The sequence below is a fragment of the Ambystoma mexicanum genome, chromosome 1q (genome assembly GCF_040938575.1).
Source record: "Ambystoma mexicanum isolate Mex_15411 chromosome 1q, UKY_AmexF1_1, whole genome shotgun sequence".
NCBI classification, from domain to species: Eukaryota; Metazoa; Chordata; class Amphibia; order Caudata; family Ambystomatidae; genus Ambystoma; species Ambystoma mexicanum.
Window position 1 is genome coordinate 672,801,304 of NC_090922.1, and position 21,503 is coordinate 672,822,806.

Genomic DNA, 21,503 nt, shown 5'->3' on the forward strand with positions numbered 1-21,503 from the left:
TTATTAGTCTTAAATTGTGAACAGAACCAGTACAAACCATCATATTGTGGAAGTACTGGTAGGGGTAATTAGATTGCCCCTGGGTCTGTTTTTCGAGGGGGCACTGTGCAGTCCCCCCTCATCGAGTTTCTGGCTGGTGGCAGTGGTTACCACACGAAATATTACACTGGAATATTTCCTATGGGATTTTCCCATTCATTTTAAACGCACCACTTTTTTGGTGCAATGTTAAAGATACCGCTGGGTTATTTATTTAATATTTATTCCCCGGTTGGGTCTTTTTGCCAGGACTCGGTTTTAAAATGGCATTTGTGTTCGCCTCTGTAATTCCAACCCAAGTCGAGCCCTTTGTTCCACTTTTGGAGGGCTTCTGCACAGAAGCCACCAAAAGTGGTGCCACTCTGTCTGGGTCTACAGGATTGTGGGAGGGGGGGTTTAGGCACCCTGGACTGAGTTGCCTCTGCAACTCAAGTCACACTCTTGTGTGATTGGCCCAACTTAGCATGTTTGAGTGACAGCTAGAACTGATGAATGGGGGTTTTCTGCATAAAAGCAGGACTTTGGGGACTGGAACTTGAGAAGTCGCCACAGGACCAAAGAATCCGAAGAGGGAGAAGCTGAGCCGACCTGCAACGGCGACACCACCAGTGGAGCCCTGCTGAACCGCCTCACCACTTCCCGATGACAGAGAAGATCTTCACCCCGGAGAGTCTTCTTCCTTTGAACTGGTGGGGATAACCAGTTCGCCCTCTTTTCGCCTTCCTGGATCGTCTCGTGGTCAAATCGCCCGTGCCAAGTACCCCGGCGGCCGAATAGCCACGCTTCACCACTACCGCGAATAAAAGAGTAGTAGCTTTTAATCGGGAAACTCTGCGGCTGGTTTCTTCCCTGGCAGTGCAACGACCTCCAGCTTTCCTCCACGTCGAGATCTCCTCTTCCCCTGGACGAAGCACCGACTTGCACCCGCTGCCAGGAACAACTGCCCCGCTGGAGCTTTCTCACCATTTCAGGTACTGTGTCCCGCCTGGTCTCCCTTGCAACAGACTGTTCAAGGTGTCCCGTAAATCCTTGACTCTCTATCCTGGAGTGACCTGGGACCTGTTAACTAACTTTCTCTGAACTGATCCAACTCTTTTTGAACTATCTGCAAAGACTTTTTAAAGTATAATTCAACTGTGTGATCTTGGACACATTCCGCCTTGCTCTCTCCAAGAGTGGGCCTGGCCTATGAACTTTCTTGCTCTAAAGTAGGCTCTGCTTTTCCTGACTTGCTGTGGTTCTTTTAAAAGTGTTGGTATTGTGTACTTTCCTAATTCTGCCTTTCCCCTCCCTTTTTAACTAACTTATTGGAGTGCCATCTTAGGTTAAGCGCTCACCTCTGTCTGCAAATAAGTGGTGTTTTAACTAAGACTTGTTCAATAAGTAATCAGGGGTTTATATATATTGATAGTGACTGTGTTTGAACTTGCTTGCCATATTAGTGTTAGTGTATTTTACAAGTGTGTTTTTAAATAAATAATTATATACTTTTATACCAAAGCTCTGATCAGTGTTTGCTTGTGCTACTGTATCTCTGTACCTATTTTGTATACTCTATATACTGTCTAACTCTTCTTGAGAGAAGTCTGACTGCTCAGACACAGCTACCAGGTAAACCTGGGTGGTACAGACTGCTACCAATTGGGTTTACTGCCAACACCTGTAGTCCTAGGCCTTTTGCAGTGGTCCCTAAGGGAACTGCACAGGTTTCTGCCTAACAGAAGGTGATGTCCTCTTGGTGACCGTTCTGGCACAGAAGTGTGACCTTCTCGGTGTAATGCGTCACTGGGCCAGATGATAGCTGAGATCCATCAACTGCTGTGACGTTTTCCGAAACTTGCTTCTGTCGGAGAAGAAGGCCTATCCGGGTAGCCAGATCTGGTCCATGTAATTTCCCACAGCGCCACTGTCAATGTATGCCTCCAAGGCATGTATTTTCGACAGTTGCTTGTGGTTTACCAGGAACACAGGGATGACTAGATGTGAGGTCTGTATAGGTTCCTTTTCACCGCTCGACAAGTGAACCCCTGCGCTTGCCAGGAGTTGGAGTTTCCTGAGTCCTGTTCTTCTTCTTCACCCTTGTCAGTTGCTCTACTGCTTTCCTGGGTGGTTTCACCGGGCATTCTTGGAGATAGTGACCTGCCTTACCACAGTACAAACAAAGCTGTTGCCGTCTCCTTTTCTCCCTTTCTGCCTTGGTGAGTGGGCTCCGCAAGCCTCCAATTTGCATTGGCTCAGACTGATTGTGTGATTTGGTTTGATTCTCATGGGGTCGCACGTAGACTGACAGCCCCTTGGCCTTTACCCAATCCATCTTCTGATCCTGCAATCTGTGATCGAGCTGCACTGTTAGGTCAATGTATTCAGCACATCTTTCCGGGGGATTTACTACTTCGGCTAATACGTCCTTAAGTTCCTCTCGCAAGCCTCGGTAAAAGAGCGTAGTTCTTTTCTCCTCTGGACAGTTAGTTTGTGCCATCAGACGATTGAAGGAAGTGATATATGTTAGTAAGTCTTGATTACCCTGCCGTAGTGATAACAGTTCGTTGTCCAGAGCCCTCCCTTGAGTATGCCGTACAAACAGTTTCTCCATTTCACACTGGAAACCTACGAAGTCTCAAAGCAAAGGATCATTCTGGTTTACCAGGGGTATTGACCAGTCCGCTGCACTACCTCCCAAACATGAGAGTACAAATTCCACTCTCGCTTGATCGTTGGGGAATTGCCCAGGTCTGCACAAGAAATGTAGGCGACATTGATTCATAAAGATGGCGTACTTATTCGGATCACCTGTGAAGCGTTCTGGTGGGGCCAGGGGAACCCCCCCTGGAAGAACCATCTGTACTGGCGTGGGCTGTGGAGGCACGGCAAGAGGGGCATACCTCGGCAGTGGGACCTGGCCTGCCTGTGCCTGGAGCATTTGCCTTGCTAATTCATCTGTCCACTCCCGGTTCACAATTAGATCCCTCCCTAGGGCATTGGTTGCCTGTCTTGAGGCATGAACTTCAGCCCTTGCCTCTCCCAGTAATTGGGCCAACTGGTCCGTTTCAGAAGTTTCCATAACGCCCAGGCAGAGATTCGAAGAGGCTTTGTGTTCGGTTATGCTCACCTGGTCTCTGCAGAGGCGTTGGGGCACGGTTGCAGCCCTCCTGGGGTTAGGTCGCTCGGGTCCGACTTCACCCTCTGTGCTTATGTGGTGACTGGTGGTAATAGGTGATGCTGCTCGGGACTGCTCCTGTTGATTAGTTTTGGCGAGCACTCCGTCCTGCTTCTTCTAGCAGAGGCGCTTGTCTGATCTGGACCGAGTTCCTTCACTGGTCCCTTGCACGCGGTAGTCCAGTCCTGCTGCGACTAAGCCACTATACTTCAGGTAAGTGTTCCTGTTTGTCTTTGTCTTTCCTCATCTGTTTTTGTTGTATTGTAAAGTTTGTTGTCTTGTATTGCTGTCCGTTCTAATTTTGATGTCTGGTCTTTTGCTTTCTTCCCTTGCAGGTGATATTGCCGGCCAGGCAGAAGCTGCGGAGCTCGAGGCGGCAGCCGGAGGGAATGAGGAACGAAGCTGCAGTGGTACAGTAGCTGGTAAGTTGTTAACTAGGGGGCGCGCAGGGTTCAAATGTGGCATGGCCCTACGACGGATGTTCTAACCTTGTCTTTCATCTTCTTCAGAGGGTCCGAGTTCGGGGATGCAGAGTGCGGTACTGGGGCATCGGGATCAAGATCACTGGATGTCAGGAGATGAGTCTGCAGATGAGGCAATGAAGCACCGGTTTCCTGGAGGTGAGTATGCAGGAGAACGCCTGGTTTCAAAGGTAAGTAAACTGGTCCAAGCGGCGGTGAGCGTCACGTTGCACGCGAGTGCACAGTAACGCGAAGCACTGGCCTAAAGGATGGAGCAGTTTATATAGCTGAGCTTCTAAAGCCACGCCCACCAGGTTCAACCTGCCTGCCACACCCGATGAGTCAGCACATGAAGACCAGGCCTAGGGAGCCACACCCGATGAGTCAGCACAAGGCTTTCAGCTCCTGGAAAGTTCTTGTAAAATAAAAGCATTCCTGCACTGAAATAAAGTGTTCCTGCTCACATCTCTATATGAGCCTGGCACCAAAGGCGCTAGGACTGAGTCCAGCCAGGGCCCCTGTGTTTATGGGTCCCAAAGGGACATAAGTGAGTCAGGTGGCCCATTGCCCCCATCACTAGATGGTGTGGTTTTTGTGTTCTGGGGCCTGTGGCCATGACAACGGGGTCTTTGAGGATGGGAAAAAGAGCTCTAATTTTGAGAGTCAATGGGTTCATCCTCCCCTTAAACTGGGTTTGTGTATTTGAATCATTGTTGTTATTGCACCTCTGTTCCCGAAAAGAAGAACTTAAGACTGTACGGTTAATTTCAGGTAAAGCATTGTCAAGAACGCTAAGACGTTCTGCATCTGGAATTTGAGCCGTATTCAACGTCCTTGTATTCGGCAGGGATGGAGGAATAAGACCACTAAGGTCGTTCTTTCCATTGCCTCTTTTTTTACTATCATTTTATGAGGATGCAAGTTCATTCCACTTTCCCTTTTCCGTACACAGAAGCAAATGGTTTGTGCTTATTGGTATCAGCGCTTAATCCAGTTTTTTGACAAAAAGTTATAATTCTGCTGCTGGTTGATAAAGCGAAGGTAGACTGGGCCTGTGTTATAGCTGTAGTTACTGGAGACGACCTTGAATCTTCCGTCGCCTGTGACCCACAGGTGGTTATAGAAGCTTCTGGCTCCTGGACCCTACAGGCTTTTGAGATTCTCTGGGTCCCAGAAGGGGAAGCAGAATTTGCTGTCTTGCTCTGCAAATCATACATTCCCAACCGCTGTACTAAACATTTGTTAGGCCGCAGCAACACCACTACTTGGCAGAACATGGAGGGAGCAACCCGAGTTAAACCAGATAACAGTTCCTGCACAAAGACAGTTGGCTTATCTGGCAATATTGGCTGTCAATAGGGACTGTGAATGATAGGATGTTGCGAATTAGGACAGTCAGTGTAATCTTAAAACAACCAGCCTCACCTTAGAATAAGTAGGTAAAGTCCAGTCCAAGGGCTTCCACTACACCATCGACTGCAGCTGACTGCACTTTTCCATGCTTGGGAGCGGGTTTTAAAACAACGCTCCTCCTCTTCCTTCACACACCACGGACCTCTGTCTCAAAGCAACAGAAACAGCAAAGACGGATAAGCAGGTGCAACTAACTGCGATTTTGCCGCACTTCTGGCATTGTTGTGTAGACAGGCAGATTGTGCATTATGTGCATTAGGCGGACACCTTCTCGACTCCAGCGACTTGGATTTACACCTGTCAGTGTTTCACTGAACAGATGCTCTTTGGTTTCCCCTAGAGTTCGACCTATTTGTGTCTTACCTCAATTCTCAACTCCCACTGTTTTTCAGTTGAAGGTCAGACAAGGAGGCAGGGCCTGGGCATGACTTCCAGCAGGCTTGGACAGGAATGCAGTTATGCACCCCCCACCCGCCCGTCCCCCCGATTCCGCATGATTCCGAGACTGACTTGACATGTGAGGATTGAGAGGTCATTAGTGGTTCTGGCGACTAATCCATTGTCGACTTAGGCATGGTATCCTGCCCTTCTGATCCCTATGTTTCTTCATAAACTGTTGGACCCAGAGGGCATTTCACATAACCTGGTTCTTCAGGGATCACTCCACTTTGTGGTGTGGAAGATTTCAAGGGTTCTTGGAATGTCTATGGGCTTTCAACAACATCTTCCTCGATCATCAGGGAAGCTGGGCCTCTGAAACGTAACGCCAAACTCAGAGCTTGAGATCACTGGTGTGTGAGGCGATTTTTGGATCCCTCAACATAATCAACCATAGAAGTGGGGAATTGTCAATCATCTGTTTATGCAAGGAAAAGCGTTTTGTAATCTACATTTGTACAGATCATAGGTTCCAGCAGGTCATGAGTTTGTGGGCGGATCGGCCATTGGGCTCCTTAATCATCCTGTCATCTCCTCAACTGGGATATAGTTCTAAAGCCACCTGGACCAAAATGTGCTGCCCTTTGGAATGTGAATTTGGTATTTAATGTATTTTTGTCATGGCCACCAAATGAAATATTATCTTTAAAACAGTGTTCAGCAAAATTAACTATGCTGTTATGTCTCATTTAGTTTAAAGAGTTGCTGATGTCAAAGCTTTTTATTGTAACTATAGGTATTTTTCGCTGGCGTTTGCTTCAGCATTATTAAGTGTATTAACTGTGCTTCCGTTACTATGGATTGTTCTGCTTTTCCATAACAAGACATTCCATGTGTATTCAAATCATTAAAACAGTATGAAAGGGCCACAGCCGATCTCAGACATACCAATCATTCACAGTTGCTCATTTCTTACAAGAAACCTTTTGCTCCAGTTTCCTCTTCTATGTATGCTATGTGGGTCTGTTGGGTCATGTATATTACCAGGTACAATAGATGAAACAGAGGGAGTAGATGAACTGGTGGAGTGGATAAACAGATGGAGTGGATGGAACAGATAGAGTGTAATGTTTACTACAAACCGTTTCCGGCAATTCATCAGTCTTCGGGCATTGCAACATAGAAAGCGTAGATTCTCCTACCTGGTAATAGATGAATGTCCAAATCGTGGCTCCCAAGGAGTTCCAGGTTTCACAAGAAAGGATGGAAAGATTTCCCAGTAGAAAATAGGAATCCCCCTGGCATCTCCCTCGGAGCCCAGTTAAGTACTTGGCGACCGTGGGAAAACCAGGGAAACCCTCATGGGGGAGAAAACCCTATGAAGAGCTGCTGGGGAGCGTTGGTAAAGGTGAGGCAGACAGGAGGAAACTGAAGGACCTCGGGTTCCGATAATAACGTTAGGTGTTGGTTAAATGCTGGAGAGGTATAAGGGTGAAAACACAAGGTTCAATTCAAAGGTGAGAAAACAACACAATAAGGACTGATGGTGAGATTAGGAAAACAGAGTTACCATCCAAACATCTAGACCGGAGTTAGTAGTTGAGGAACCTTGAGAACCGAGTCCGTTCAAGAACTATTCCTTTGTATGAAACGGAAACAAGTGATAAAGAATTTAAGAATCAAAGAAGGTCGGGTGGCAAGGGTCGGAGTATCTGAGTGTAAGAGAAAGAAATCTACCTTTAAGGGGAGCACGAAGTAAAGTCGATATTAGCCGCGGACTGTGGGGGCGTGGCTTAATGGTTACCAATACGATACCCTCGATCCGATCGTATTCCGGATTCTAAGAATGAACAGATGTATCAAAAATAGGAAGAAAACATGGTACGGATAGAAGGAAGGAGGAAACAATGAGATGTAAAGACTGAACTAGCTATACTCACTGAGCGTCCGTGTACTCCTATGAGAGTAGCAACGCACCGGTATCCAGGACTTCCCGGCTGATATGCCGAAGAGAGATCGACTTCCGCATCCTGCGTGGCTCGAGGCAGGGAAACAACTAGACCGCCGCTAGGGCTGCCGCGGCCATAAACCGGTGCGGCCATCTTGGAACAGGTAGAAGCGGAATGATTCGTCCTCACGATCATTACATAGAGTTGAACGAAAAGTTGGAATGGATAGAATGGATAGAGCAGATGGAACAAATGGAGCAGATTGGAGTGGATGGAACAGATGTAGTAGATGGATCAGGTGAAGTGGATAGAACAGATTGTCAAAATTGTGCCACTGGTGCACCAAATGGCACACATCGTGGACTATTTGGGACTCATTTTTTTCCATAATACTCCCTGGACAACACCTATTCATATTATTGTCTTTACTTTCAGTTTGCAAGGCTTAGGAACTTTCTTATTTGCTTTTACAAACTACATGTCCCACAATGCATCTTGTGACTGTTCCCATTTCCCATTTCCTGGCTATTCCTATGCAGCAGTTCTAGCACTACACTCCCCAGAAGCCTTAGAGAGCAGTGCAGCTTTTGCCTTCCCAGGAATATAGCGGGTGGAGGCCAATTACATCCAGGTGTGCTGCTCCATGTGCTGCTAATTAGCCTACTTCAGCACAGGGCTGCAGTATTTAAGCAGCTGCCTGCAGGAGCACATATCTTGCATTGAGATTTATACCAGCCCTTTGTTGCCCTGTTCCTTGTATAGTTGCTGTTCCCTGTGGTTTCCAGTTCCTGCTTTTGTTCCAGAGCCCTGTGCTTCCTGCCTTGCAGCCCTGCTTCTCAGCCCTCTCTCCCCTGCACCTCTGTGCTTTCCATACTGCTTCCTTGTTTGCAATGCTCTATTCCCTGGCTACAGCCCCCTTGCTCTCTTCCTTGTTTGAAGCCCACTGTTTCCTGGCTACACCCACTTTGCTTTTTACCATCAATTATCTTGTTCCTTGCCGTGTGCTGCACCCTCTGCCCATGATTCCTGTCCTTAGCTTACTTGATTCTTCAGTCCTCCCCTTTTTTCATCCACTTCAGTAGTTTGGTTTCCTTGTTCTCTCTCTGCTAGCTTTCTTTTGTCTTTCCAGCTCTGAGTTACCGTTCTCGATTCCCATGTACTGTTTTCGTTTGGCTGCTGGATTTCCAGCAGGCAGTCTCTGCCCCTTCCCTTGTCGCGGTTTAGTGTTGTACTTCGTGTCATTGTTACAGTATACCGGTTCCTGTTTCAGGAAGCAGTCATTGTTTGGTTCCTGCTGGACCTGTACAGGCTTCAGTCTTGTGAGTACTGTTACCTTGTTAGTGCCTTAGGGTTCAGGTACAGACACCCACTGCTGTTGCTCCCAGCCATGAGCATTCAGAGTGGGCCCCTGTAATAGCAATCTGTGCAGAAGGCTGGAGTTTCCCCAAGGTCCGTGGAACACTCTTTCCCCATTCTGCGTACACCCCAAGAGGGAACCCAGCCTGTTTGTATCTTTGTATTCCCTGCCCCTTTTTGTTCACAGCCTCTGTTGCCTATCCTTTCTTGTCTACAGGGCCCCTTGTAATCCAGCTTCTTGAGTGCCTTTCTCCCTTTGGCTTAGTGGGCACGCCTCTACCCTCAGGACCCTCCTGACACAGATGTAGTGGATGGAACATATGGAGCGGACAGAGCAGGTGGAGTAGATGGAGCAGATAGAGCAGATGGAATGAATAGAGTGGATGGAACAGATGGAGTTGAACAAAAAGTTGGAATGGATAGAGCAGATTGGAACAAATGGAGCAGATTGGAGTGGAGGGAACAGATGTAGTAGATGGATCAGGTGAAGTGGATAGAACAGATGGAGTGGCTAGAACGGATAGAGCAGATGGAACATATGGAGTGGATGGAGCGGATAGAGCAAATGGAATGAACAGAGCGGATGGAACAGATCGAATGGATGGATCAGATGGAGTAGATGGAATGGATGGAGTACATGGAACGGATGGAGTACATGGAATGGCCTTACTGAAAACCACCATATCACACTACCATGCTTACTTTCTCCTACACACCACCACTCAACTAGAACACAGCGATACTATGACACATTCGGTATAGCGGTTCTCATACTAACACCCGTACATACTCATCATCCTAATTAAACACCGCTAGCTGAGCACACACCACTAGCCTAAGCGTCTCCTCAGCCCTAAACGCAGCCAGAAATCGGTCTGGGTGTCAAACCTCCAGAATTAACACATATTCCTGACCTCCCAACCACCACACCTACCGCTAAGAAGCAGCTATCGTGCAAGTGCCACACCAGCTGCACACATATCCAGTGCACCCACGCACCTTATGACTCTCTCTCTACTGACTTGAACTACAGTTCCTGAGGGCGTTCAACCTACCAGCACTTTGAGATCATACCAATGATACATACTGCGCTATATAAATGCAAAGTAACATAATATTACTGTTATTGAAGTCCCCCTTTAAGGTGCTAAATCTGCCGGAGGTGCCATGGTCACATGGAGGTGTAGATGTTCCCACACGGCTAACTTCTATTATTTCTTTTCTCCTACCAAATTCGTTTTGGGGATTTTATGGAGGTTAGAGAGGAGCTCCGGGTCCAGACTGGACGTTTGATGCCCATTCTGGCTGCTTGGAGCTTTCTGAAAAGGCGCAAAGAAGAAGTGATGCTGGAGAGTTGGCCTTTCGTAGATATATGATACTGATTAAGAAAACCAGTGCTCAATGTGCTTTTTTTAAGTTAAAGAAGTTAAACCTTTGCATTTTTGACTGCTGAATGTCAAGTCTATCCTCCGTGTCTTTATTAAAATTGCTATTATCCGTCCTAGCTAACTGCGAAAATGAGTATTTCTTAGACAAAAATGTTTGTCAAAGAAGTTCCTTTCTACATCCCAAACACACTCTCTCCCCAATGTAATTCAAAGGGACGATTCAATTCTCCCAACCTCCTGAAAAGCTCACAGCTGATCTAAAACTTGTCAATGTATGGTAGCATTGAACACGGTATCTGGTTCAATAAATCCATATGGAAAAGTTAATTCCTTATGCTAGTGCATTTTATTAGCGCGCTTTCTAACTCGGTACAGAAGAATGGACGGCGTGCTGAGAAACTACAGTGCTTTTGCTGTCGGTGATAGGTCAGAGGTTAAGAGTGGATTGGGCAGCACAGGAACACGCACACGCAGTGCCCCCGAAGCATTATAAACAGCAGTTGCATGAGGATTAAAACACTCACCAGAGCCAGCCACGACCAATAGGCTGACGGAACCGGACCGGCCCGGCCTCACGCGTTTACGTAGCAACAGATAAAGCCTGGCGGACACCACGAGAAGAAGAGCCAGGAGGGCGCAGCCAAGCATCGCCAGCACAGCCATCCTGACTGCCAGCTGCAGTGAGCCGGGCAGCCACTTCCTTGTGTACAGCGGAAGCACTAGCTGCCAGTCCCGCCTCTTCCTCCCACCACTCCTGTCACAACGTCCAGCAGCAAAACCCAACATGTTTTGAGTCTGCGACGGCAGGCAGAACGCTAACACAGAGGGTTTACAGAAAGCTCACGTTTGTCCGAGTCACATACGAGTAGCCCACCTGCTCGTGGTACGTTTCGCTTTGGAATTCGGTACTTGAAGATTTTCTATTCCTGTTCTAATAGCCGAAGCATTACAAGTAACAGCATTATGTATAATAAGGAAACTAAAAGCACGATCGAAGCTACTCACCATGAAATCTCGACAGCCGGCACCCTCTTTTGCGCGTTTATGTTATAGGCTTCTTTGTCTAGAGGTTGTCGTATTGTGCTGCATGCGGTAGCCATACCGTAGTTTACTGTAGGAGAGCGCAAGGGGGCATATAAGTGCATGTTAAAGCGGGAAGCTTGTTTGCGCTCTCAGAAGTATACAGGACTCCCTAAATTAGTTACCTTGTCCCTGGTAAATAAACTATTTCCCTCGAATATTGGCCAGAAATACAAGCAACCTAAATGGAGGGTATAAATGTCCCACTGAAACCCCTTCGATTTAGGAAATTTTTTGCACATAAAGAAAGAACTGTATCAGTGTAGACTTTTTTTTTCCAAAAAATGAAAACTTGTGGTATTTGGATATTTACTCCGCTCTCAAACGGCAAACCTTAGATAGTGCCTTCTGCAGTGGTGAGTGGATTGCTGTGATGTATATGCCATACATGAAGAAAAGCTGTGGGTTCGCAAGTAAAGTCTGTGCGCTAGTAATCACTGATTTTAGTAAAGATTCTATCGAAAATTGTAAGGTGTCAGCAACATTACCACCCACGCAGCCAGACCACCCTAGTTGGAACTGAAAACTGGTAGAAAAGAGGGTGAGGTGGAGGCGCGCTTAGACACTACAGCAATAAGGCACACAAATAATATAGTTGATGTTTTAATTGTAGCAGAAACAGCCGACACGTGTTTCGACACGCTGGTCGCTCTCAAGGCTGAGTAATTAGTAGATCATGATATAACCACAACAAAAAAGGAGTTACAAATCAAATTAGATACAAACATTAACAACATCATCGCATAAACAAAAGATGGCGATTGAAATTAAAGCAAAGCAAACATACCACAACACGTTGTATAATACAAAAATGATTGGCATACCGTGAACCAGGGTTGGAGAGTGGAGCACGCGAGGCAGAAGCAGTTGCAAGGACTAGAACAGAGCAAAAATTGTATAATGAGTATGGTCATTTTTGAAAATGTTCAGCCTGTGAATACAATACTAGAATGATGGTCACATTTTGTGTATACAACACTCAGAGTGTGGGAAAACATAAAGGGGGACGATCCCTTTGGACAGTGCGCAGAGACACCGGAGCCACCAGCCATGTATTGAAAACACCAATCACTCATTAATCAATAAAGAGAATGTCTTGAAGCAACAAGTGGATGGTCATCAATGGCCCTTGAGAAATCAAAAGAAAGTACTGACAGGACGAGACTAGAGTCCAGAAGGAACAAAATAGTAAATAGTCTAAGCTTACTGTACGCGAGACAAATATGTTGAAAAATCGTAGTGGGGTAATCCCTAAACAAAATAACCATGGGTGAAAGATAAAGTGACACGCAATAAACAGATCAGATTATTGTGCAGAAGTCAAAAACTGAAAGTGAAGATAATCAAATTAACATACCACAAAAAAGGAAGGCGATGTGAAACTCACTCGGACATCGCATGCAGATCACAATCCCTGCCGTAATGGCCGTAACAAATATATTACCTTGGAAACAAAAGTAAACGATATCGTATGAGTACTAATTATAAAGGAAACAAAGACAATTGCGCTAGAGCCGGGCTAGCAAAGTACTTACTCGTAAATCGAGCGGTCAAATAACAAGGAAATCCCCGAAAGCAGTTGTCCAAGTGAAAAAGAGGAAAGAAATACGGGATTGCAGCCGCCGTCACAGCGGTGACGTTGGCGGCGTCGCACGCATCGGACGTCGCATGAATGACGTCAGATGTAAGCAAAAATTGGTATTAGTGGTCTAATGCTAAGTCGGCACAAGGGCCAAGTTACAATAGGTAAAAATAGGATCATTAAACAAATGCTATTACATGGAAGTAAGAAACTAAAATACGGTCGCAATAACTGTCAGGAATCAGGGTTGGCACAGGCGTGGAGTGCTAAAATACGCCTATTGAGACATGTGCTGGAAGGATAAGGAAACTTCAGTTCCCAGCATCCTTTGTGTTATTTTGTAGTTTGGCCCGTGCGCGCCTTGCCAGCTGTACTGCATCAAGAATCAAGGCAGCTTAAAGGCAGGCAACGGCGGTGGGCAGGTGTGGCTTATTGTTGATTGGGAGAAGGAGTCAGGCTGCCGCGTTCGGCAACAGGAGGAAGGCGTCCGCGTGCGACGAAACGAGATGCAGAGGAGGAACGCTTGATCGCACGCGTTCACAGTGCGGTAGGAGCAGGAGGGGCGCTGAGTAGTCGGCAGAGACAACGCTTGCTGTTCTTCGTCTGGGAAGTCCCACGGGGCTCCCAGACTCAAGATAAGTACTTGTGAGGGCAATATATTTCCTGAACTGCTTGGAATGATTTACCGCTGTTTCATTATTTGTCTGGGAAGTCCCACGGGCTCCCCAGACCTGAGATAAGTAACGCCCTAATCACTTTGAATTCAATCCGTATGAGAAACGAAAGCGTGTTTGTTACTCGTATAATTCAAGAACTTTGCCAATCTCGTATGGGTTAATGCAGGAAGTACTGCATATGGACAACGACATTTCACTAGTGCCAGGAACTAAAGGAAATGCATTTATGTTGTATGTTGCTAACGCTGCCCGAAGGGCCATGTGTATTGTCTAATCATTTTGGGAAGCTTTCCCTTATGTGTGGTCATATTGCTTGCTTATGTGTTGTATGGGAATGATATTTCAGAGTAGGATACAGTACACGTATTAAGGTGTGCTATTCAGGAATCAGGTATATGTTAATTGTGCAGGTGATTGTTCTGTTCATTCTATGTGAGTTAGAGTAGGTTTTTTTTCCTGTGTTTCCCCAGTCCCATCCACCTTAGGAGTTTCCTTATCCTCTTTCCGGTGTTCCTAATTTCCCCTCCCTATCCACAACCTCTCCCTAACCCCTCTTCCCCCCATTGGCTGCCACGTGCCGACCTGTTTACTTACTCAGGCGCCTGTGCCAACCACGGTGGGAGGGTCGAGTTCATTCGGCTTCCGTGGTTCGGGGGAGAGTGTCGATCTCTCTTCCTTCCAGTGTGTTTGTGACAATAACAAGAATAACAGGGAGATAATAGTAAATATTCCCAAAAACAACATTGAAAAAGAGCCGTACCGGCAAACAGCACATAATATGGTGAAACCAAGCAGCAGAGTGAAAGCAAATGCAGGGCACAAAATACCAAATATTACAAACGAGTAGAACTATTATATTACAAGAGTAAGGCATATTGGCCAGAATGGAAATAAAACAAAACAGACTAGAAATACAAGGTGCTTGTGCCCGCAAGCAAGGTTTAGTGGCTCCGGCGTAGTACAACTCCATTCACCAATTAGGACATACAGTTCATTGTAAAATAGACAGGGAGATGTTATAAAAAAACAGACATCTCATTATCAGTATTGAGACCCCGTGTGGTGCAACGTAATAAACAAATAAGTTTAGCCTCCATTTGGCATAGTTTCAATTGAAGATTGCCACCCCTTTTCCCCTTATGTGCCTTCATCAAGCCAATGAAACGTAAATCTTCAATATTATCCAGCTGGTGTTCCAATTGCCAATGAACAGCCAAAGGTGATTTAGGTTCAGACATCCTTAGGCTGGACAAATGTTCCCTTATTCGAATACGAAGTTGGCGGATAGTGCTACCCACATACAATTTCTCACAGGTGCAAAAAATGGCATAGACCACATGGGTGGTTTTGCAGTTAATGAAATCACGTATATTAATTTGTGATCCAAATTTGTCACAGAAGATTTTGCATTTGGTGACAGCCCAAGGACATTGGTTGCAATGGCCACATTTGTGAAAACCAACCGGCTGTTGTAGCCAAGTAGAGGTAGTCGGTTGTTTACTAAAAAAGGAAGGACTCACTAAATTTTTAATCGTGGGAGCTCTGGTGAAAGTAAACTTTGGTTTAGGTGTCAAATAAGGTTGTAGATCTTTGTCCAGTCTTAGAATGTGCCAATGTTTGGCAACCATTTTGTACAAAAGGGAAGAATCATCCGTGAACGGTGTAATTAGAGAAATGTATGGGGGATGTTCTTTTGACCTGGTCACATTAGTCAAGAGGTCATGTTGGTCAATTAGGGTAAATTTAGAGTACGCTTTACGAATAACAGTATTCTTATACCCTCGGTTGAGGAATCGCTGATTGAGGATATTACATTCTCTGTCAAAATCTTTAGGTAAGGAACAATTACGTCTGGCCCTATGGAATTCGCCCATTAGGATATTGTTAATAGTGGCGCGTTGATGGTTGCTCTGAGCAGCCAAGATTGCATTCACTTCAGTAGGTTTTCTGAAAGTACTTGTGTATATATTATTACCTTCTAGAAAAATATGTAAGTCAAAAAAGTCAATTTGACATGGGTTACAAAGGCCAGTAAGACTGATTCCAAATCCATTAGTGTTAGCATGACATAGAAAAGCAGTAAAGGAGTCTTCAGAACCCTTCCAAATCAGAAAAATATCGTCAATGTAACAGCGCCACATCACAATGTTTGACACAAATTGCATTTGATTAAGTATATGATTAAATATATGCGTTTCTTCGTAGAAGGCCATGAAAAGATTAGCCAAAGAGGGTGCAAACTTGGCACCCATGGCCACACCCCTCACCTGCAAATAAAACTGGTCATTGAAAATGAACATATTGTTCGCAAGTACAAATTGCAGAAATTGTTTAAGCATAAGAACATGATCAGAATAAGATGCTGAAGTGTTCCTAAACACATAATCAATGGCCTGGAGACCTAAGTCATGATTGATATTAGTATAGCGTACCACCACATCAATTGTTGCCAACAAATAGTCTGATTCCCAAGTAATAGTTTGCAAGGATTGTAAAATGTGAGTACTGTCACGGATATAAGATGACATTTGTACAACAAAAGGTTTAAGAGCCTCGTCCAAATATTTCAAAAGACCTTCAGTAGCCCAATCAATACCACTCATGATGGGCCGTACCAAATTGATATACGTGATTTCATTAACTGCAAAACCACCCATGTGTTGTTTGTACCTGTGAGAAATTGTATGTGGGTAGCACTATCCGCCAACTTTGTATTCGAATAAGGGAACATTTGTCCAGCCTAAGGATGCCTGAACCTAAATCACCTTTGGCTGTTCATTGGCAATTGGAACACCAGCTGGATAATATTGAAGATTTACGTTTCATTGGCTTGATGAAGGCACTTAAGGGGAAAAGGGGTGGCAATCTTCAATTGAAACTACGCCAAATGGAGGCTAAACTTATTTGTTTATTACGTTGCACCACACGGGGTCTCAATACTGATAATGAGATGTCTGTTTTTTTATAACATCTCCCTGTCTATTTTACAATGAACTGTATGTCCTAATTGGTGAATGGAGTTGTACTACGCCGGAGCCACTAAACCTTGCTTGCGGGCACCAGCACCTTGTATTTCTAGTCTGTTTTGTTTTATTTTCCATTCTGGCCAATATGCCTTACTCTTGTTATATAATAGTTCTACTCGTTTGTAATATTTGGTATTTTGTGCCCTGCATTTGCTTTCACTCTGCTGCTTGGTTTCACCATATTATGTGCTGTATGCCAGTACGGCTCTTTTTCAATGTTGTTTTTGGGAATATTTACTATTATCTCCCTGTTATTCTTGTTATTGCGACCGTATTTTAGTCTCTTCATTCCATGTAATAGCATTTGTTTAATGATCCTATTTTTACCTATTGTAACTTGGCCCTTGTGCCGACTTAGCATTAGACCACTAATACCAATTTTTGTTTACATCTGACGTCATTCATGCGACGTCCGATACGTGCGACGCCGCCAACGTCACCACTGTGACGTCGGCCGCAATCCGTATTCTTTCCTCTTTTTCACTTGGACAACTGCTTTTGGGGATTTCCTTGTTATTTGACCGCTCGATTTACGAGTAAGTACTTTGCCAGCCCGGCTCTAGCGCAATTGTCTTCGTTTCCTTTATAATTAGTACCCATACGATATTGTTTACTTTTGTTTCCAAGGTAATATATTTGTTACGGCCATTACGGCAGGGATTGTGATCTGCATGCGATGTCCGAGTAAGTCTCACATCGCCTTCCTTTTTTGTGGTATGTTAATTTGATTATCTTCACTTTCAGTTTTTGACTTCTGCACAATAATCTGATCCATTTATTGCGTGTCACTTTATCTTTCACCCATGGTTATTTTGTTTAGGGATTACCCCACTACGATTTTTCAACATATTTGTCTTGCGTACGGTAAGCTTAGACTATTTACTATTTTGTTCCTTCTGGACTCTAGTCTCGTCCTGTCAGTACTTTCTTTTGATTTCTCAAGGGCCATTGGTGACCATCCACTTGTTGCTTCAAGACATTCTCTTTATTGATTAATGAGTGATTGGTGTTTTCAATGCATGGCTGGTGGCTCCGGTGTCTCTGCGCACTATCCAAAGGGATCGTCCCTCTTTATGTTTTCCCACACTCTGAGTGTTGTATACACAAAATGTGACGACCATTCTAGTATTGTATTCACAGGCTGAACATTTTCAAAAATGACCATACTCATTATACAATTTTTGCTCTGTTCTAATCCTTGCAGCTGCTTCCGCCTTGCGTGCTCCACTCTCCAACCCTGGTTCACGGTATGCCAACAATTTTTGTATTATACAACGTGTTGTGGTATGTTTGCTTTGCTTTAATTTCAATCGCCATCTTTTGTTTATGCAATGATGTTGTTAATGTTTGTATCTAATTTGATTTGTAACTCCTTTTTTGTTGTTGTTATATCATGATCTACTAATTACTCAGCCTTGAGAACGACCAGCGTGTCGAAACACGTGTCGGCTGTTTCTGCTACAATTAAAACATCAACTATATTATTTGTGTGCCTTATTGCTGTAGTGTCTAAGCGCGTCTCCACCTCACCCTCTTTTCTACCTATATGCCATACATGCCAACACTCCTGATTTAGGCGGGAGATTCCCAAATTTTAGGTGAAAAATATTGCTATTTTTTTACGGTCTCCCGTCTAAAACCTAAAATAACTGTAGCCCCAATGCATTCCTCTGGGAAAATACACATCTCCCGATTTCCCTGTGGAAATCTTTTTCCCAGGTGCATCTGAATGTTGGTATGTATGATATGCTGATGTCATGTCTGGAACTTGGGGAGTGTTGTGGGTTTATCTGCAACCCTGCAGGGCGCTGTCAGCCCCTTGCTGCTACAGACCCACTCAGGACACAGTCTTTGCAATTCAGGCTCCCCGGTCGATCTGACGTTTCCGGGAACCCCCCGTTTATTTATACACACGCGGCAGAGTGCACCGTCACTCTGCCACGTGCTGAACCTTTAAAGGGGCAGCACCACACTCCTCCTTTTTCATGAGGACAACAAAACACAACAGAACACCACCTTTACTAACCCCCAATATTCATAGCAAAAAAAAAACATAATAGACCCCTTTAATCACAGCCACCCAGACCCCCGTTACATGTCTGGATCCCAGCTGGTTCCTCTGAACTCACACCTCCAGCACATCGTCACTGAGGTGGACAGGTTTCCCTTGCCCTGTCCTCAGGGGGTACCTCCTGCCTGCCTCCAAGATAGGGGATCCTCCTGAGTTAGGAGTCGCGGCCTCCACCACCAAGCGAACGTGTGCATCCGCCTCCTGCGCACAGTCATCCGGCCAACATTCCGGGCTGCCTCTGAGGTGGCGAGATAAATAGTCATCCGCATTGTTACTCCCAGGCCGATAGACTAGCGACACCCCATATTCGAGCAGTGCCAACATCCACCGCTCAATCCTCGCAGGTGGTTTGGAGGAAGATCTGGCTAGGATGGGCAGCAGGGGTTTGTGGTCCATCACCACTGTCACCGGCCGCCCCAGGACATATAGCCTGAAATGCCTGCACCCCCACAGGGTGCCAGTGCCTCCAGCTCGATCTGGGAGTACCGTTGTTCCATCTCTGTTAGAGCCTTGCTAGCGTATGCCACTGGCCGGACGCCCAAGTTGGCGTCAACCTGTGTCAGAAGCGCACCCAGGCCAAACAGCCTGGCGTCCACTGCAATCTCCGACTGCAGGGCTGGATTGAAGAACGCCATGGTGTCTTCAGCTGTGAGGGTGCCCTTGATGTCCTCGAACACCGCCTGTTCCAGCCGCCCCCCACTCCCACGTGACCTCCTTCTTAGTAAGGGCAAGAAGAGGCACTGACTGAGAGGCCAAGTTCTTAATGAATCAACCACAGTACGTCACCATGCCCAAAAAGCTCCGTACCTCAGACACATTCTCTGGTGGTTGTGCGTCCATAATGTCTTTGACCTTGCGGGGTCCGGTGACACTCCCCCCTCTTTGAACACAAACCCAAAGAATTCGATCTTAGATTTGAGGAACTCACACTTGTCACGGTGCAACGTTAGGCCAAGGGACTGGAGCCGTTCAAACGTCTTGGCCAGCCGGTGGAAGTGTTCCGCCTCTGACTTGGCAAAAACCAGGATATCATCACTTATATTGAGGACTCCATCCAGGTCCGCCAGGGCGCCGCATATGAGGTTTTGAAATACCTCAGCTGCAGAAGACACTCCAAAGCTTAGTCTTTTATAACGGTATAATCCCCTGTGGGGTTTAAATGTCGTGATATACTATGATTCAGGTTGCAGCACCACCAATTTGGAAAGGAACCAGGCTCCCTGCAGCTCGGTGATGTCATCAATGGTCAGTGTTAAATGTCGCTCCCCCTTGATGGCCTTGTTGGGGAGCCGCATGTCGACACAAATCCTCACTGAGTCCGGCTGCTTCAGATTTCTCGCAACGACGATGGGGGACACCCACGGGGTTGGGCCTTCAACCTTTTCGATGATATCAAGGGTGACCAGATTGTCCAGTTCTCGATCCACCAACTCCCGCAAATGGAACAGCACCCGTCGATGTTTGAGAGCGATGGGTTGCACCAACTCGTCAATGTGCAGTCTTACGGGGTCTCCTGCCATTCGCCCAATGCCCTCAAATAGTCTGGAATACTTGTTGAGTAGTATTTGTATGTCCTCAACATACACTGAGTATGCAAAGCTAACCAGTCTTGGTGCTTCTGCTGCCGCGCAGCTCAACAAATTATTGCTGCTCACAGGTGTCACATAGAAGCAAGGCCGTATGCGAGAACCCCCCTATCCCACGTCAGCCACAAAAGCACCACCGAGGGGAATTGGTTGTGAACCCCTGAATGTGAATATACTTGCCTTAGGAGCAGCCAGTTGAGGAGGGCACTCCATGGCATAATGTTCTCTGGCCATGACATTAACGGAGGCCCCAGTGTCCACCAGCGCTGGGACAGATGACTCATTGACGGAGACCAGACATTGCGGTTGTCACCTGTTCTTTGACCGCAGGGCCCCGACACTTGACACAAAGAAGATGTTCTCTTCTTCAAGTGGGATGCCCTCTTCGCCCTGGTCCACCTGGGCAACGTTGGGAAGGCGTGATTGACAAAAATAGCCCGACCAGACTGGGCCTCTTGACACCACCACAGGTAGAGCGGCTCGACACATACGGGCATAGTGATCGGCCAGACCACACCGGCAACGCGCTTTTCCCGCAGCCGGGCACTCTGCAGGGTGGGGCAGGTCATACCACACTTTAGGCATGCCTCCCCTGGTCTTCCGCTCCTGTCACGGAAGTTGCCCGATGGCCTCCTGGCACCCCTGCCACCTGCTCCACAGCCTACAGCACACACAGCCTCCGCTTTGCCCGGGTGCAACCCGGCCTCCATCTTGAATGCCGCACCTCAGACACCTCCCGGCACCGACCCAATTCAAGGATGCGAGGTAGGGTGATGCCCTGCTCTCGCAGTACCTGCCTGCGTAGCTTGCCCGATGTGCAACCCCTGAATTAGCTGATTCCTGACCATCGCATCTGGATTGTCCCATGCACATGCCACCGACAGCCGTCGCAAACGACCGTAGGTGTCCAGAGTCTCGTCGTCCTTCTGCCGGGTAGAAGTCATCACAAAGCGCTCTTAATCCACTTTTGCCAGCGGTAGAAAGTAATCGTGAAGAGCAGCCTTTGCCGCGCCATACGAGGTATCCGCAGGTTGAAGGGACTCAAAGACTTTGTGTACCGCAGGCCCCGCATGCTACAGAAGGGTCACCAACTTACTGTCCTTATTCGTTTCCATGGTGGCTGTAACGCTCACCTGGCTCCCACGGAGGCGCTGGTCTGGTTGGGTTGCTGTGGCCTCTTCAAGTGTGATGCGCAGAATTCGGACCACCGATTGAACAGGACCCCCAAATCTTGCTTGTCGGGCCCGTAGGAATATCCTTCTGCAGATGAGAAAGGGGATTAACTGTCTGCTGATTAGTGTGCTTGCTCCCCCCTTCGTTCTTCTCTGATTCCTACAAAA

The 21,503-nt window shown here is 46.4% G+C and overlaps 1 protein-coding gene across 2 annotated transcripts in view; it reads right to left on the minus strand.

Moving 5' to 3' along the window:
* The window catches only part of ALG14 (ALG14 UDP-N-acetylglucosaminyltransferase subunit), a 607,683-nt gene extending 596,818 nt beyond the window's left edge, over positions 1-10,865 (minus strand). Inside the window, exon 1 of one of the 2 annotated variants that reach the window (XM_069641273.1) lies at positions 10,666-10,864. In XM_069641273.1, coding sequence (XP_069497374.1) covers positions 10,666-10,804 — 139 coding nt within the window. In that variant the 5' untranslated portion in view covers positions 10,805-10,864. Of the gene's footprint in view, positions 1-10,665 lie in introns of both variants that reach the window. The other variant, XM_069641274.1, reaches the window with a different exon arrangement.
* Between the last annotated feature and the right edge of the window lie 10,638 nt (positions 10,866-21,503).